This window comes from Culicoides brevitarsis, chromosome 1, assembly GCF_036172545.1.
Source record: "Culicoides brevitarsis isolate CSIRO-B50_1 chromosome 1, AGI_CSIRO_Cbre_v1, whole genome shotgun sequence".
In the NCBI taxonomy this organism is placed as follows: domain Eukaryota; kingdom Metazoa; phylum Arthropoda; class Insecta; order Diptera; family Ceratopogonidae; genus Culicoides; species Culicoides brevitarsis.
The window spans coordinates 5935638-5952258 of record NC_087085.1 but is presented as its reverse complement, the minus strand read 5'-3'; the positions used below and the strand labels follow the sequence as shown (position 1 = coordinate 5952258).

Below are 16621 nucleotides of genomic sequence, written 5' to 3'. Positions count from 1 at the left end.
TTTTTTTCCATATAAATTTCTTTTTAAAGTTATAAAAAAATAGAATAAAATATTTTTTTAAATATTTTCTTCTTTTAAAAAATTTCATGAATTTTTAATTTTTTTCAAAAATATTAAATTTGAATTTTTTTTTCTTCCATTTATTTTTTTTTTATAATTATATTTAATTTAGAATAAAATATTATTTTTTATTTTTTTTTTTTTTTGTATTTTTGAATTTTGATTTTTTTTTTCAAAAAAATCAATTTTAAATATTTTTCTTCCATTAAAAAGTTTCCTTAAGATTGAAAAAAATCTTTTTGATATAATTTTTTTAATTAAAAAATTTTCGAAAAAAAAAATTTTTTTTTGTTAGAATTTTTTTTTAAATAAAACATTCTGAAAATATAAAAATTTTTAAAGATAAAAAAATTTGTAAAATTTGATTTTTTTAATGAATTTTCCTTAAAATAATTAAGAATCTTTATTTTAAAAATAAGAAAACCCGCTTATAAATTTAGAGAAAAAAAATGTAAAAAAATATATTTTAGAAAGGTTGTGAAAATGATCAAAAAGAAATAAAAAAAAAGCCAAAATAATTTTAAGATAAAATTTAAGAAGAAAATATTTGTATAATAAAAAATAAAATAAATCGACGAAAATTAAAAAATAAATTTTTAAAGCATTGTTGAACATTACTCACCTGTTTTATTAATTTTTTGAGGCTCATTTAAAGAAAAACAATTTTTTTCTTTTCTACAAACTTTGAATAATAATTTATTTGTCGCTCAAAAATATACTCGATAAAATTTTTGTTCTAATAAATTTATTTACTTTACTTTGAGTTTCGGGACTAAAAAGTGCATTTTTCATAAAATATCGAATTTTCGTTTTTTTCTTTGTTTGTAAATATTTTTAAAATTTATTTTTGGGTTGGTTAGTAGAGGAAAGTTGTTAGAAAAATCACAAGGTATTCGATCAACCATCCTAAAAATGGTAAAAATTGGTTTCACATGCCCATGCCTTACATCTATTTTCTTACGTTTCTACTTGTGTTACGTCTTATCTCACTAAAAAATATAAATTGATCAAAAATAAATCGGGGGAATTATAACAAAATAACAAAATGTTTGTCCAAATGTCGTGTAAAATTATATCAAAAAATCGTTCAAGCATTTTCACAACGCAACTTGCTTCCTTCTGAGCGGCAAATCGTTCGCCGATAACATTACGACATACTGTTCCTGCGATATTGCACTCAGTTCTTTGAGCCATTCGTCAAGTAGCACGGCGCAAATTGCCAAATTTTGTTCGCGATCGGTAACACTCGTGTTTGGGGTCTGAGCCATCGTGCCCAACGTCGATGTGAGGGAAGAAAATGGGGAATTTGTCGATTCAATGGAGGTTGGTTCTTGATTCGAGTCACGACGTTCAGCAATTGGGCGACCATTTGTGATTGATGGGCTTCCTATGAGGGTAAAAAAAATTTTTTTTAATTTTTTTTGTTTAAAAATTGAAAAATAAGTGCATGCAATTTCACTTTTTAAGGAAAAAAAAGATGACAATCAAAAACTTTGTAAAAAAAATAAAGCAACACTTCATCAAAAGACAAAAGGAACACTTTGTGATATATTTACCAGTGAAAAACTCAAATATTTGTGTTAACCCAGAAGTAGCTGTTTGCACTATTTAGCGATACGTGTTGAGACAAAGAGAATAATATAAAGAACAAACGCTCATTTAATTGTTCTTTCAAACAAACTTTCGAATCTCGTGAACTTTTGTGCGAAAAATTTACAAAATTTCAGTTTAAGAAACTCACCTGCTGATCCAGGTCTTCTAAAAAGTGTCGTCAGAGTACTCGAAATACTCTTTTTACTTCGTTCGCCGCGATTAAAGGGATCATAAGACGATGTCGGCGTAAGTTGTAGTTGTTGAGAATTCGCGTTCATGTTACGTGTTCCATTTTTATTGGCATCAATTGCATTTTTTCGTGCATTTATTAGACGATGTTCTCGTTCAACTAAATACGTTCGTGCGATATCAACGTATTCCAAGGATGGTTCTGTGTTGCCCAGCTCTGCATCGATTTGTTGTTTGAGGATTTTGAGTACCTGAAATTAAAAATTTTATATGAAAAAAAAATTTTTATGAAATTTTTAAAAATATTTTAATTAAAAATATTAATTTTAAAATTATTTTTTATGATTTTTTAAAAATTTCAGTTGTCATTAAAAAAGTTTTCACTTTTTTATTATTATTTTTTTTTTTTTTTGAAATTTTAAATTTTTATGAAAATTTCTATTTTTTATGATTTTTTTCAATTATTATTTCTCTCGAAACAAATAAATTTTAATTTTATTTTAAATCTCGATTTTAAGATTTTTTGTTTAACATTTTCAAAAAAAAAAAAAAAAATAAATAAATAAATAATAATAATAAATAAATAAAATTTGTTAAAAAAAATTGAGCTTTACAAAAATTTTTAATTTCAAAAATTAATTTTTTTATTTTGTTAAAGAATTTCTACTTTTTTTTGTATAAAAAAAATGATTTCTTGAAAAAAAAATTTAAAAAAATACGTTTTGTTTTCAATTTAATTTCTAAAAAATTAACTTTTTACAAAAAAAGTAAATTTTTAATTTAAATTCTAATTTTTTAAAATTTTCTAAAAAATTGTTTAATTTTTTAAAATTAAAAATTTTTCACGTGAAAATCGAGCATGAAAATTTAAATTATTATTTTTTATAATTTTTATTTTTAAATATTTAAATTTTCACTAAAAAAACTTTTAATTTTTTTTAAACTTTTAATTTTTATGAAAATTTTAATTCTAATTTTTTTAATGATTTTTTAAATTTTTTTTTTTAATTTTAAAATATTTACTTTTCGCAAAATTGTTTAACTTTAATTAATTTTTTATGAAAATGCAAATAATTATTTTCGAGAAAAAAAATTAGATTTTCATTTCAGAAATTTGAAAAAAAATTTGAAAAAAAAAATTAAAATGGGTTGAAAATTTTTACTTTTTTTTATTAAAAATAAAAGAATTTCTTACTTGATGAAACGACGGAACATCTGACGTGGTCGGAATATCAGGACGAATGAGTATTGTATGAAGTACACTGATGGGAAAACGCGCCAAACGTGATATTAATCCCGTAAGATGGATATTGATGTACACTGAATTACTTGTAAAAGTTTGTAATTTTCCCCAAATCGCCGCAATGAAGGAACCTAAAAGACATAAAAAAAATGTTAAAATTAAATTTTCATGAAAAATTAAAAAAAAAAATCTTACCTAAATTGACTGTTCCTGCAGTAAATAAATCTTCGGCAGCCTCAAGGATCAAAGTATCTTCAATTTTCTGACTAGAAATCTTCCATGGTTCGCCAACGGGACATTTGCTACTGCTACTACAACTCAAATCTTCAATTTTGCTCGTGGCAAGTGTTTCACTTTCCTCCGATTGCTCATCGTCATCGGGTCTATAGCGAAAACTCTCGTATCCGCTACTTTCGCCGATGGATTGCAAACTGTCATGCAACTTATTGCGCGCTTCCGGATCCGATGAGGCACTTAAGGGCGACGGCGTCGATAATCCAACGTTGTCTATTTCTTCTAAAATCTGCTTGATCATTTGTACTTTTTGACTTGAAATTGTTTTTTTGGTCTCATTATTTAGAGTTTGATCGGGGTTGCTGTTGCTCTCGCGACGTCTTTGATATTTTTGGTATTTGTTGTGCCAGCGATCGACGATTTTCTTGCATTGTGCGATCTTGTGATGTGCTTCGAACGTGTACGCATAATAGTCGGCATACAGCGAATCTGTGATGTTCAGTCCGTAATTATTCCACGAATTGGCAGCATTAGGAACGAGCGACGAAGAGTTTTCGTCATTTTGCGCAGAGGCAAGTGCGTGTGATGTCTTCATGATTTCCGGAGAGAGGGTAAAAAAGTATTCGCTTGCTTGCAAATACGGCTCGACTTCGTTGATTTTGCGTTTGTGAGCGAGCGGGACATGATGGCATGGCAGAAGATACTTTAGAACTAAAGCAACAACGAGATTTTCGTTGTTCAAGGACAATAAGGTATCGAAGAGAGCTAATGTTACGACACAAAGCTGAAAAATTGAAAAAAAAAATATTATTTACTTAAATTGAAATTATTGAAAATTTATGGATTAAATTTTTATTTTTGTTAAAATTTTCATCTAAAAAAATTTTTAATTTTTAATTTTAAAAATTTTAAATTTTTTTTCATTTTTTCAAAAAATTTTTTCATTTTTTGAAATTAAAAAAAATTTTAAAAATTATTTTTTTAAATTAAAAAATTTTTCAAAAATTTCAAAAAAAAATTTTTAAATTTAAAACAAAATTTACTTCCAGATTTCTTTTTAAATTATAATTTTTTTTTAATTTAAAAATTTTTTAAAAAATTTTATCTTTTCTTAAATTCAAAAAAAATCTTATTTCTTAAAATTGAAAAATTTTTCAAAAAACTTTTAATTTTTTTTTAAATTTAAAAATTTTTTTAAAAAATTTCTTATTTTTATAAATTCAAAAAATTTTTTAAAAATTTCTTCTTTTCTCAAATTCAAAAACTCATTTTTTTTTTCATTTTTTTTTTAGGGAAATTTTGAAATAATTTTTAAAAAAATTTCTTTTTATTAAATTCAATTTTATTTTTTTTCTTCGAATTTTTTTTAGCTCCCGCAAAATTTCATAATTTTTTTTTTGAAATTTTTTAAAAAATTCAAATTTTTTAAATTTAAAAATTTTTAAAAAAAATTTAAAATTTTTTTAAAATTTTTTTTTTTAAGTTTAGAATTTTGGTTGAATATCACGCGCGAACAGTTAAACTTTTTTTATCTTTTTTAAATCGGGAGCGTCACTTAACTTACAAAAAAAAAATTTCATAATTTTTAAATTAAAAAAAAAATAAAATAAATCTTGAAAATTTCAAAAAAATCATTTCAAAATGAACTAAAAATTTTTAAAAAATTAATAGAAAAATAACTTACTCGACTATCTGACGTATTCAATCGTTCAACGAGAATATCCAACATCCGCTGATTATCAAAAACTCCGTCATCCAAGAGAAATTTGATAAAAACCTCGAGTAATCCTGGTTCCGTCACAGCGCGCACAATCAAATCTAGATAAGCCATCGCCGAAATTTGCGAATCAACATTTGTCTGGAAATGGTTGCCGTTAAATATCTGCAACAATTATGCACAATGTGAGTGTTAATGGGTTTTTTGGTTAGTGCTTTCCACGGACAATGATCCGAACATTTTTTTTTTTTTTGAAAATTTTTTATCGGGGTTAATACCTTTTGCCATGACTATTCTAACAAACACACAAAGTAAGTTAATTTTTTGTTTGCCTTCACCTAAAACGTTACTTACGGTGCCGTGTTAATCCATTTGTAAATAAATAAATGTGTCGTGTGACATTTTTTGTACAAACATGAGTGAAAAACAAGACGAGATGAGATAAATTTTAGAGATAAAAGAGATGAAACGTTACCTGAGAGTGACTTGAACACGAAATATTTACAGAATTTAGCAATAAAAACACTAACCTTTCTCCATTAACACCACAAAAGCAAGAAATTTTCGCAAAAACGAGGGAAAAATTACCTGTAAGAGCGTTGATCCGAGCACGGGAATCAGAAATCCGCGATACATGTACTCCAAAAGTTGTTCTCGTATCAGCGGATGAGCGACTTGCGCAACAGCATTGATAAATTCCAACGAGTTCATGAAGGGAGTTAGCTCTTTGATCTCCGTGACATCATCGGGCGTGATGCGATGCCAATCGGGCGTCGAAATCTCAAGAACATTTGGCAAACGAGAGTACAGACCTCCCAAGCCGGTAACTAAAACGGGACAAATGGAGGATTGTTTGGCAATGTATTCGCCAACGTTGCTGTTTTTCTGCGATAATGACATGCAAAGTAAGAGAGCGTCACGTGCTTGATGCCCGATGGAGCCTTCGCGATGAACAAAGGGCACGAGAAGGGAGAAGATGATGAAACTGGAAAAGAAAAGAGGTAAAAATTAGATTAAAATGATGAAAAAATTTTAAATCGCATTTTAATTTTTGACCCAATGCACATTTTAAAAATTTTCCCAATGCAATTTTTTTAATTTTTAACCCAAAGTATATTTTAATTTTTTTTTCTAAACAAAAATTTGCTTTAAATTTCATAAAAATTTGTACATTGAGTTTGAACCTGATGCAAATCTTAAAATCTTGACGCAATGCACATTTAAAATTTTTATCCCGAGACACATTTTTTAATTTTTAATTTAAAAAAAATAAATTCTTAACCCAATAAATATTTTAAAAAATTTCCCCAATGCAAAAATTTAAACTTTTAACCCAATGCACATTTTAAATTTTTATCCCAAGGCACATTTTTTAACTTTTGATTTTTTTAAATAAATTTTTAACCCAATGAATATTTTAAAAAATTTCCCCAATGCAAAAATTTAAACTTTTAACCCAATACACATTTTGAAAATTTTCCCAATTCAAATTTTTAATTTTTAACCCAATGTATATTTTAAATTTTTTTCCAAACAAATATTTGCTTCAAATTTCATTAAAATTTGTTCATTGAAATTGAGTTTTTTTAAATTTTATATTTTGACCCAATGCACATTCTAAACAAATGTGAAAAAAAAATATTTTTTTTGCCTTTTAAAAAGTTTTTTTCGAATTTTGATAATTTTTGAAAGCAATATTTAAATTTTCAATTCAAAGATTATTTTAAAAAATTTCCCCAATGCAAAAATTTAAACTTTTGCCCAATGCAAATTCTAAATTTTTATCCCAAGACACATTTTTCACTTCAAAATTTCTTAAAAACACAAATTTTTATATCTTACTTTGCTTTTCCATGCTGCTGATGCTGTGACGTCGAAAAAAAGAACAAATCCAGCAAATCGACATTTTGCATGAGAAGTACACAAAGTTGATTCAACAAGATAACAAGTCGTTTCTCAACATCCGGCGGATAAATTTCATCTTGACTCGATCCCAACAACTTCAATAAAGGTCGAAGAAACGGTTCATGCACGAGAAGTTGATGCCTCGAATGACTAACAAGCAATTCAAACAATTTTAAAAGTTCTAATCTCACAGCATCCGAATATCGTCCCGTTGTCGTTCCCCATTCGTACAATTTATCAAGCAAATTTTCGCTCAACGCGTATTCCAAGCACGGCGCATTGACATTTTGATTCTGTAATTTTAGTTTGTTGCTGTTGTGAAGTTCGACGAGCAAAAGTGTGACCATGTGATCGAGTTGAAGGACGACACCGCAAACATCTTCATGACTCGGGCGTTTGTTCGACTAAAAGAAAAAAAATTTTTTTAGAGCTTATCAAAAAATAAAAAAGAGGATTTCCGTTCTTACTTTTTGCATGACATCGTACGCCTGTTGCCAATGTTTGCGAAAACTGTCGAAACACGCCTTTGGATCGCATTCGATGGTCGATGAGTCAAGTGTCGCACGCCCACGCTTGAAACTTTGTCGCAACGGCGAGCCACGAAGCCAACTCATACTTTCCCTTCTATTTTTGTGAGTTTAGAAAACGAATTTGAGCAATTTCAGAGCATGTGTCGTTGCTTGTCGCTGACTGACGATGACGCTACTAAATAGACAGACACAGATTTCACGGTAAATTAATTTCTTTTTCTACTTTTCTGCAATTCAATTCATTCAATTCTCACAGCGCAGCGTTTGAACGAAGTAATTAGCATAGAATGGAGCGTAATTAGTCCGATTTTCCCGCGAGAGAGTGTAAAATATTTCTTTTTGGCACCACAGCTCGTGTCTTTCTACGTTTTTCTGCTGCGAAAGTCTCTTCCAAGTCGACGAGAGCGATGAATAATAAATAAAACAAGATAAAAGTGCTCCAATCACTCGATTTACGTGTGTACGAAGTACGACGTATGTTATTTTCACTCGTTACAAAGTTAATTTTTTGTTAGTTTTCGATGTCGAGACGATTATCACAAATCATTTCCGATGAAAATGCGGCGTAAAGTTACTGCATTGCACGTTTTAGAGTTAAAATAAGGGCGAGAAAGTAGAAAAAACTACATTTTATTAGCTCGCAATTGTTTCTTTTGGATTATCTGTCAATCGGAGGTGCGTGACTGACTTGCCAAAATTTTTCTGCAATCCAGTCACTATTTTAATTCACTCAAAACTAAAAACATTGGAGCTTTTTTTTAAATTTTACATGAAAAACTCCCAAAATACTCCAAAAAAACTAAATTTTTGTTGCGAAAAGTAATTTTTAACAAAAAATTCACTCGAAAAAGTTGAAAATTCGCATCAAATCCATCGAAAACGGATAAAAGCAAACAACAGTCATCCATAATTTATGAGCCTGTTTGTGTAAATTGCCAAGGAAAATGTCTCAAGAGATAAAATGTCTGTCACAAACAAGAAATTACCGACTTTAGTGTTGCCGCCCGACGTTCAAGGTGCCTACAACGGATACTTGGAGCTGCGAATTGACGATATCAAGTGGCGAGGCAACAAAAAATTCAACTTGCTCATTGCGAAAGTGAAGTTTTGGGGTCAAGCCAGCCAGAAAACGGGTGCAATTTGGTTCAATTTCGACGGAAAACGTGAACCAGAGACCTTAAAATATCGCATTGTGACGACATCGAAGCTGTTTCGATCGTATTTGAAGCATTCGGAGCCGGTACAAGTGCAATTGGTGTCAACGAAGACAAATAACTTGATTGGAAGTTGCTCGTTTGCGATTCCGGATGCAGTAAGGGAGCTCAAACCGAACGTAGTTGGAAAAATAATTGGAAACGGCGCAAGTCCCATCTTCAGTGCACAAGGATTTATTCTCGGAAGTGTCGTTTGGAGTATCAGGGTGCATCTTGTGACGCCTTTGAAGGAGAAGGAATCAGACGACGAGGTAAATTTTATGATTTTTTATCATAAAAAGTCAATTTTTTAATGAAAATTCTTCATTTTTAGTCGATTATTCAAGAAATCATGCCAACTCAACGTGATCCTGTTCAAATCCCGTTGGATAATACGTTCATCATGAGAGAAAAACCCACGAAAGACTCCCTTTTCTCAGATTTCGTGATAAATAATGTCCCCTCAATAACTTCGAGTGACACATACACCACTGTTTCATCGCTCAAGGACTACAGCGAACCCCAAAAACGAGGAATAATGAACTATTTATTGGGCAAAAACGTCCCAAAAGAAACGGAATCTTCGATTTTGAAGGAAATTTTGAACATTTCACCCGCTGCGAGTCTCATGGATATCTTAACGCAAGAAGATAACTCTCAAAAACCCCTTCCAAACATCAACAAATCAAAATTTTTAAAAGATTTCGACTCAATTCGCTTCGCAGTGCATGGATTTGTCGCAACCAAAAATGGAATTAAAGAAATTATGAAGCGTTTCTCCTCGAACAACATGGAAAACTTCAATTTAGCGATCGAATGTCAAATTAGTTCGGGTCCAACGAAGGCTAATGACAACAATACCATGTATTTCCTTTCGAAACCCTTGAAACAAGATGACTTAATCGAAAAAATCAACATTAACAAACAAAATTTCCGCGCATTGAAAGACCCAAAAACGTTTTTCAGCTCAAAAAATGTCGGATTAACCATAGTTTTGTGGATCCGAGATTGCAAGTCGAAAATTTCATACATTTTGGGTGCTTCCCGAATTCCATTGGGACAAGTTTTGAAGGAAAATTTGAGTTATAGTGCAAAAACGGCAATAAAAATCATCAATACTGACGTCACAGTGGGAGTTTTAAGCTTTCATGCGGAACTTGGATGTCGAAAAACTCTTTTTGGATCAATTGGGAGCGAGATAGCAGCACAAGATAAGGGCGACGATGGTCAAAATCGAGAAAAACGATCGCAGGACGTCACAAAAACGCATGAGGAACAGTCGCAAGTTGGTAGAAATGTTAGTTCAGGACCAAAAAGTCAGAATCAAACGACTGAAAATTCGATCGTTGCAGTAAATCCTCATCCAGAAACGCAAAAAATGGAAAGTGACGAGATCATGAGTAGTTTGTTGTACTTTGGGGGTGTCAAAGATGCGCTCGAAACGAAAGATCTCGAGATTTATTTGTCGTATTTTGATCTTTTCACGAACGAACAAATACGAACGGAGTTCTCATCCGGGAATTTTTTCAATTTTTTGAAGGTTTTTCCCGTTTTCATCAACGAAGAGTTCCTGAACAAGATGAAACATAATTACATTTTGGTCGAAGCTTTCAAGTATACGACGCAAGTAGCCACAATTAAGCTTCCCTTGCACCAATTTTACATCGCTTTTCGCGACAATGACATTAAAACGCATTTAAGCAAAGCCAAGTTGCCCGTAATTTCAATCGATGGATGGAATAATCTCATTTCCACGGAAGGAACGAATCAAGTTTTCGGTCAATTGCAAGTTTTATTGGCAGTTGGCACCGAAACTCAAATTGAAACGCTCAAAACTTCTCGAGGATTATCCACGAATGCCCTTCCAACGGTCATGTCAACGCCACAAATCGAGAATAATGTTCCTCCGGCAGCGATTCAAGCGCCTCCATTGCTGAAAAATACACAAACGAGCAAATTATTGTCGAATTTCATCGAATCTTTGGCATATAAATTACCGGATGTCAATCAAAAAGCTCCGAATTTGAATGGATCGGGTCCCGAGATGAAGAGAAATACCGCAGATCTGCTTGAAATGCTTCAAAAAGCTTTGACGGAGAGACCAACAGTTGAAAATAACGTTTTTTCTGAAGCAATTCCGACTCCGACGCCTTTCAAGCCTCCAACTCCGTTGGCATCTCTTACGGCGCAAAGTAATGCGTTGAATAATAAAATTGTTGAAGATACTCCCGGATACATTCGCATCGCTGTGGAGATCGATTGTGCTCGGAAACTGCCGATAATTCGATTGAGTAAGAAGAACAAGAAAAATAACAAGGGAAAGGGGAAATTGGGAGGAATGGATGTTGAACCGAGTGCGTATGTGACATTTGAAGCTGTTCGAGGTCCCGTTGCGGATGAAGTTAAGTCTCATGAGGGAATTGTTTACGCCACGCACGTGATAGAACAAAATTGTGATCCTGTGTGGCAGAAAACTTTTGAAGTTTCCATTCCTGCGGATATTTTGTGGAATGTAAGTTTACTTAATTTTTTAAAAATTTAAGTTTTTTTTTATTTTCATAATTTTTATTTTTTAAATTTCGATATTTTGTCTTGAATTTTTTTTTTTTTGTATTTTATTATTTTTGTAAAATTTTAATTTATGAATTTTTTTGATGCTTCAAAAACATTTTTTTTATTAAATTCACAATTGTCATATTTTTTTAATTAACGAAAATTTAATTTTTGAATGTTTTTGTTTCATAATTTTTTTATAATTCACTCAATTCATTTAATTCTATTATTTTTACATTTTCATTTTTTTCTTAATTTTTAATAAAAAAAAAATTATTTTTTTTTAAATCGACCATTTTTCATATATTTTTTTAATATTTCACAATTTGTATGAGAATTTAATTTTTACATATTTTACAATTTTTCATATTTTTGTTTCTTTTAATATTCACAATTTTTATTATTTTTTTTTTTTAATTTCACATTTTCATAATTTATTAATTTTTTTTTGTTTTGATATTTTATAGTTTAAAAAAAAATGAATTTGTGAAAATTTAATTTTTTTAATATTAACAATTTTCCATAATTTTTTTTTTAATTTTTTGAATTTTTTTTTTATGTTTTATTATTTACATAAAATTTTAATTTATGATTTTTTTTATGCTTCAAAAAAAATTAAAAAATTAAACTCACATATTTTTCACAAATTTTACGAAAATTTAATTTTTTAATATTTTTGTTTCATAATTTTTTAAAATTTTAATGAATTCACTCAATTCATTTGATTTTATAATTTTAATTTTTTTTTCTTATTTTTTAAGAAATTTTAAGATTTTTAATTTCAAATCGACCTTTTTTTATATATTTTTTTAATATTTCACAATTTGGATGAGAATTTAAATTTTTTTTTTTTAATTTTCAAAAAAAAATTTTTTTAAATATTTTTTTTTTTTTTTTTTTATAATTTTTAAAATTCACTCAGTTCTTTTTATTTTATAGTTTTCTCATTTTTTTTAAAGAATTTCAAAATTTTTAATTAATTTTTTAATAAAATTTTTAATCTTTTTTAGACTGAAAAGAATTTCATCCTGAAAATTTGGCGAAAATCGAACCCATCAGATACAAATCCCCTTCCAACTCCTTTGCAAGATGCCGTTATTGGATTTACAGCTGTCAATTTGCGCCCTTTTATCTCTGGCGTGCCCGATATTTCAAGTTGGTACAACGTAATCGACTTTTCCGGCAGAACAAACGGGCAAATTCGCGTAAATGTTCGACTTTTGAGTAAAATTCCCGGCACCAACACATTTTCCAATCAATCATATCAACAATCTCAAATCCGCGGAGGAGAAAAACCCGAAGTCCCGTCAAACGTTCCGCTTGCGATCGAAACTGACGACAACGATTTCACGAATCAACTTGGCAGAGCACTCAAACGAAAGTTCACGGAGCTCGAAGAAATCAGTCAACGACTCAAAGCGCGACTTTTCGACGTGACAGCTGAGAATGAAGATGACGACTTTGATCCAGATGACGAATTCGAGAGGGATTTGAACACCGTAGTTGATATGGATGAAGATGATTTTGCGGGCGGCGCAGATTTCGCTTGGCTTGGCGACGATAAATCCATGTTTGCTGCGGGATTTTGTGCCGCGAAAGATTCACAGCCTGACAAAAAAGAGCTCGATACGGCACTGAAATTGGGCGATATCGAAACAAGTGTGAATTTATTCAAGAGCATTTTGTCGGCAAACAATGGAGACGCAGCAATTCCATCGACATCGCAACAAGGCATCGGAAATTTATCACAAGCGTTCCAAGAAGCGTCGCTTTCCGATGACAAATGGACGAGAAAAGGCGACGAAAAACCTGAATAACTTTTCCGTATTATTACTTAAGCGAAGACTTAACAACTTTTTTTAAAGCAATTACTGAAAATTTAATATTATTATAGATAAAAATAATAAATTTAGTGGCTGATTGTCGTTTTTTTGGTGTGATTTACAAAAAAATCCGTTTTTAATTGATGAATTGACTCAAATAATGTTCACGTTTCAGTTTGAGTTTCAAGTCACGTGGCTCAAGCAAACGAATTTTGGCAGTTGTGTTTTCATGTTGATGATAAAATCCGCAATAACGGGTAAGCTAAAAAAATGTAAAAAAAATATTAAAAAATATTTTAAAAAATTAAAAAAAAAAAATAAAAAAATATTAAAAAATATTTAGAAAAAGTAGTCGTCTAAAGAACGACATACTATACCGCATTTTGATATTACATACATATCTTTATTGTTGTCCTCACTTTACAATTTCATACTCCTCATTTCAATTTTACGAACTTTTTATCAACTACAGACTTTCCATTGAAATGCATATATTTCATAATTTTGTACCCCTAATTTCACATTTTCGAAAAAGAAGAAAAACGGTCATGAAATTTTTCAAGTCAAGTTTTAATCAACTTTCGATGGATTTCAAAGCTAAAATTGAATAAATATTCATTCTAAAGTTCATTTCTGTTCATATTGGGTCGATATTTGACGTAACAAAAAAATCAGAGTTTGGAGGTTCAAACTCTGATTTTTTTTGCAAGTCATTTTTTGATCACTTTTAAGCCTAAAATTGAATAAATATTCATTCTAAAGTTCATTTCTGTTCATATTGGGTCGATATTTGACGTAACAAAAAAATCAGCGTTTGGAAGTAAAAACGCTGATTTTTTTGCAAGTCATTTTTTGATCACTTTTAAGCCTAAAATTGAATAAATATTCATTCTAAAGTTCATTTCTGTTCATATTGGGTCGATATTTGACGTAACATAGAGTTTGGAGGTATTTTTTTGCAAGTCATTTTTTGATCACTTTTAAGCCTAAAATTGAATAAATATTCATTCTAAAGTTTATTTCTGTTCATATTGGGTCGATATTTGACGTAACAAAAAAATCAGAGTTTGGAGGTTCAAACTCTGATTTTTTTTTTGCAAGTCATTTTTTGATCACTTTTAAGCCTAAAATTGAATAAATATTCATTCTAAAGTTCATTTCTGTTCATATTGGGTCGATATTTGACGTAACAAAAAAATCAGAGTTTGGAGGTTCAAACTCTGATTTTTTTTGCAAGTCATTTTTTGATCACTTTTAAGCCTAAAATTGAATAAATATTCATTCTAAAGTTCATTTCTGTTCATATTGGGTCGATATTTGACGTAACAAAAAAATCAGAGTTTGGAAGTAAAAACGCTGATTTTTTTTGCAAGTCATTTTTTGATCACTTTTAAGCCTAAAATTGAATAAATATTCATTCTAAAGTTTATTTCTGTTCATATTGGGTCGATATTTGACGTAACAAAAAAATCAGCGATTGGAAGTAAAAACGCTGATTTTTTTGCAAGTCATTTTTTGATCACTTTTAAGCCTAAAATTGAATAAATATTCATTCTAAAGTTTATTTCTGTTCATATTGGGTCGATATTTGACGTAACAAAAAAATCAGAGTTTGGAAGTAAAAACTCTGATTTTTTTGCAAGTCATTTTTTGATCACTTTTAAGCCTAAAATTGAATAAATATTCATTCTAAAGTTCATTTCTGTTCATATTGGGTCGATATTTGACGTAACAAAAAAATCAGATTTTGGAGGTTCAAACTCTGATTTTTTTTGCAAGTCATTTTTTGATCACTTTTAAGCCTAAAATTGAATAAATATTTATTCTAAAGTTCATTTCTGTTCATATTGGGTCGATATTTGACGTAACAAAAAAATCAGAGTTTGGAGGTTCAAACTCTGATTTTTTTGCAAGTCATTTTTTGATCACTTTTAAGCCTAAAATTGAATAAATATTCATTCTAAAGATGATTTCCATCAAAATCTCCAAGATTTTTAAATAAATAAAAAAAAATTTTTTTGGGGCACAGCGTTACTGACACACACACACACACACACACACACACACACACAGACGAAAAGTCGAATTTAATACCGCATTTTTTCTTCGAAATGCGGTAAAAATATTTAAAAAAATATTTATATTTAATGAAGTTTTAAACTTTTGTAAAAAAAAATATATTGAGCAAAAAAGAAAGGAAATAAAAAAAATAAATTTGTTTTTGCTCAATATAATTTTTTTTATAAGTTGAAAGCTTCATTAAATATATTTTTTTTAATTTTAATTTTTTAATATTTTTTTTTTATTTTTTTTTATATTTTTTTATTATTTTATTTTTTTTATTTTTTTTTAATTTTTTTAAAATATTTTTTTTTTATTTTTATTTTATATATATTTTTTTTTATTTCATACTTTATAGTGTTAAGTTTTGTAGTTTTTCAAAACTATAAAAAATCTTATTTTTTAAGAATTTTAGGTGAAATTTTTTTTGAAAAATTTTTTTCGCTTACATTGTGCGCTGACTCGAGTAGATAATATTTCTCCATGAAACATATGTTCGGAGACGCATCGTTCTCGAGTTATAACGTCACAACAGATCTCGTAGAGTAGACTCAATATAAATGTTATAAAAATTTATTTTTTAAATTTAATTAAAATTTTCTAAATAAAATTGAATTTTTACCTGAAATTGACTTTCAAGCTCCTTAAGTCTCCTTAACTTTTCCGACTTTGATTTTGACTTGTATTTAGCTTTATCTCTTTCAGCAACCATACACTTTAGACAAAGACATTTTTCGTCTGTGACATGCTTGAAATAGTCCTTTTCAGGAGAAATCTCACAAATGCTGCATTTATCCAAATGTTGAGGTTGACAAATCATTTTCACAGGACAAATGGGAATAATTTTGCCTCCAAACGAATAATGATAAAACATTTTCTTCGGTTTTGGGGGAACATTGTAAGTACCAACACTAAAAAAATAAATTTTAAAAAAAATTTTCATTAAAAAATCCAAAATTTTTTACGCAGGAATTTGTTTGAAGCTTTCCTTTTCTCTCAATTCACATCCAGATCCGAACGGCTTGTAATCCCTTTTGATGCGTTTCTTGCCAATGTCTCTAACTTCATAGAAATCCGCATGAATGAACTTTTTCTTGATGTCATCTGCAATAACGGGCGTGAATCTCAACGATTTCGATACCAATCCATAAATATTTGGCACGTGCGGCGAAGGTTTTCGCAAAGAATAACTTCCTGGACCAACTTTTGAATTGGATTCGGGAGTAAAAGCTCTCATGAACGAATTTAATGTTGGTCCTTTCTGTGCTAAAACCTCTCTTGGAAGTTTTGAACCGAAACACAAACCACGCGATGTGAATTCCTGTGGCTTGAGAACATATTCAAATCCTGAAAAAGACAAAAAAATTAAGTTAAAATTCTTAAAAAAGCGAATTTTAAGCACCTAATTCGTTACAACGCCTCACAATTAAATTAAACTCCTTCCTATCTTCGCGAATTTCATCACGTGTCTTTTCATAAAGCACAATTTGAACCATTTTTTGACCCAAATCAAAATCACA

At 29.6% G+C, this 16621-nt stretch overlaps 3 protein-coding genes across 5 annotated transcripts; 1 reads left to right on the top strand and 2 right to left on the bottom strand.

The window, feature by feature from the left end:
- Nucleotides 1–842: 842 nt before the first annotated feature.
- LOC134836725 (FHIP family protein AAEL005291) lies at nt 843–8140 on the bottom strand. 3 transcript variants are annotated; one of them, XM_063851928.1, is made up of 9 exons: nt 7409–8140; nt 6879–7345; nt 5625–6021; nt 5004–5201; nt 3281–4103; nt 3038–3216; nt 1802–2093; nt 1617–1664; nt 843–1447 (listed from the first exon to the last, which is right to left on the bottom strand). In XM_063851928.1, the coding sequence occupies exons 1-9, from the start codon at nt 7553–7555 to the stop codon at nt 1158–1160; spliced, it is 2841 nt and encodes a 946-aa protein (XP_063707998.1). In that variant the 5' UTR covers nt 7556–8140; the 3' UTR covers nt 843–1157. The 3 variants fall into 3 exon arrangements, with proteins under 3 accessions (XP_063707998.1, XP_063707999.1, XP_063708000.1); XM_063851929.1 differs by having other exon boundaries at nt 5004–5177; XM_063851930.1 differs by lacking the exon at nt 1617–1664.
- Nucleotides 8141–8210: 70 nt separating this feature from the next.
- Nucleotides 8211–13201, top strand: LOC134827255 (uncharacterized). Its single transcript, XM_063839838.1, has 3 exons — nt 8211–8936; nt 8999–11176; nt 12228–13201. The coding sequence occupies exons 1-3, from the start codon at nt 8433–8435 to the stop codon at nt 13032–13034; spliced, it is 3489 nt and encodes a 1162-aa protein (XP_063695908.1). The 5' UTR covers nt 8211–8432; the 3' UTR covers nt 13035–13201.
- LOC134837965 (uncharacterized) lies at nt 13113–16597 on the bottom strand. Its single transcript, XM_063853366.1, has 4 exons — nt 16504–16597; nt 16067–16448; nt 15724–16012; nt 13113–13302 (listed from the first exon to the last, which is right to left on the bottom strand). The coding sequence occupies exons 1-4, from the start codon at nt 16595–16597 to the stop codon at nt 13177–13179; spliced, it is 891 nt and encodes a 296-aa protein (XP_063709436.1). The 3' UTR covers nt 13113–13176.
- Nucleotides 16598–16621: the final 24 nt, after the last annotated feature.

Bases quoted from the DNA above. Each gene is read 5' to 3' on its own strand.
- LOC134837965 (XM_063853366.1), bottom strand. From the start codon at position 16,597: ATGGTTCAAATTGTGCTTTATGAAAAGACACGTGATGAAATTCGCGAA. The intron at 16,449-16,503 runs GTGCTTAAAATT...TGTCTTTTTCAG, and splicing joins GAGGCGTTGTAACGAATTAG to GATTTGAATATGTTCTCAAG. The intron at 13,303-15,723 runs GTAAAAATTCAA...ACATTTTTTTAG, and splicing joins AGCTTGAAAGTCAATTTCAG to CTTACCCGTTATTGCGGATT.
- LOC134827255 (XM_063839838.1), top strand. From the start codon at position 8,433: ATGTCTGTCACAAACAAGAAATTACCGACTTTAGTGTTGCCGCCCGAC. The intron at 8,937-8,998 runs GTAAATTTTATG...CTTCATTTTTAG, and splicing joins AGAAGGAATCAGACGACGAG to TCGATTATTCAAGAAATCAT. The intron at 11,177-12,227 runs GTAAGTTTACTT...AATCTTTTTTAG, and splicing joins CTGCGGATATTTTGTGGAAT to ACTGAAAAGAATTTCATCCT.
- LOC134836725 (XM_063851928.1), bottom strand. From the start codon at position 7,555: ATGAGTTGGCTTCGTGGCTCGCCGTTGCGACAAAGTTTCAAGCGTGGG. The intron at 1,665-1,801 runs GTGAGTTTCTTA...ATCGCTAAATAG, and splicing joins TAGAAGACCTGGATCAGCAG to TGCAAACAGCTACTTCTGGG. The intron at 1,448-1,616 runs GTAAATATATCA...TTACCCTCATAG, and splicing joins AATATTTGAGTTTTTCACTG to GAAGCCCATCAATCACAAAT.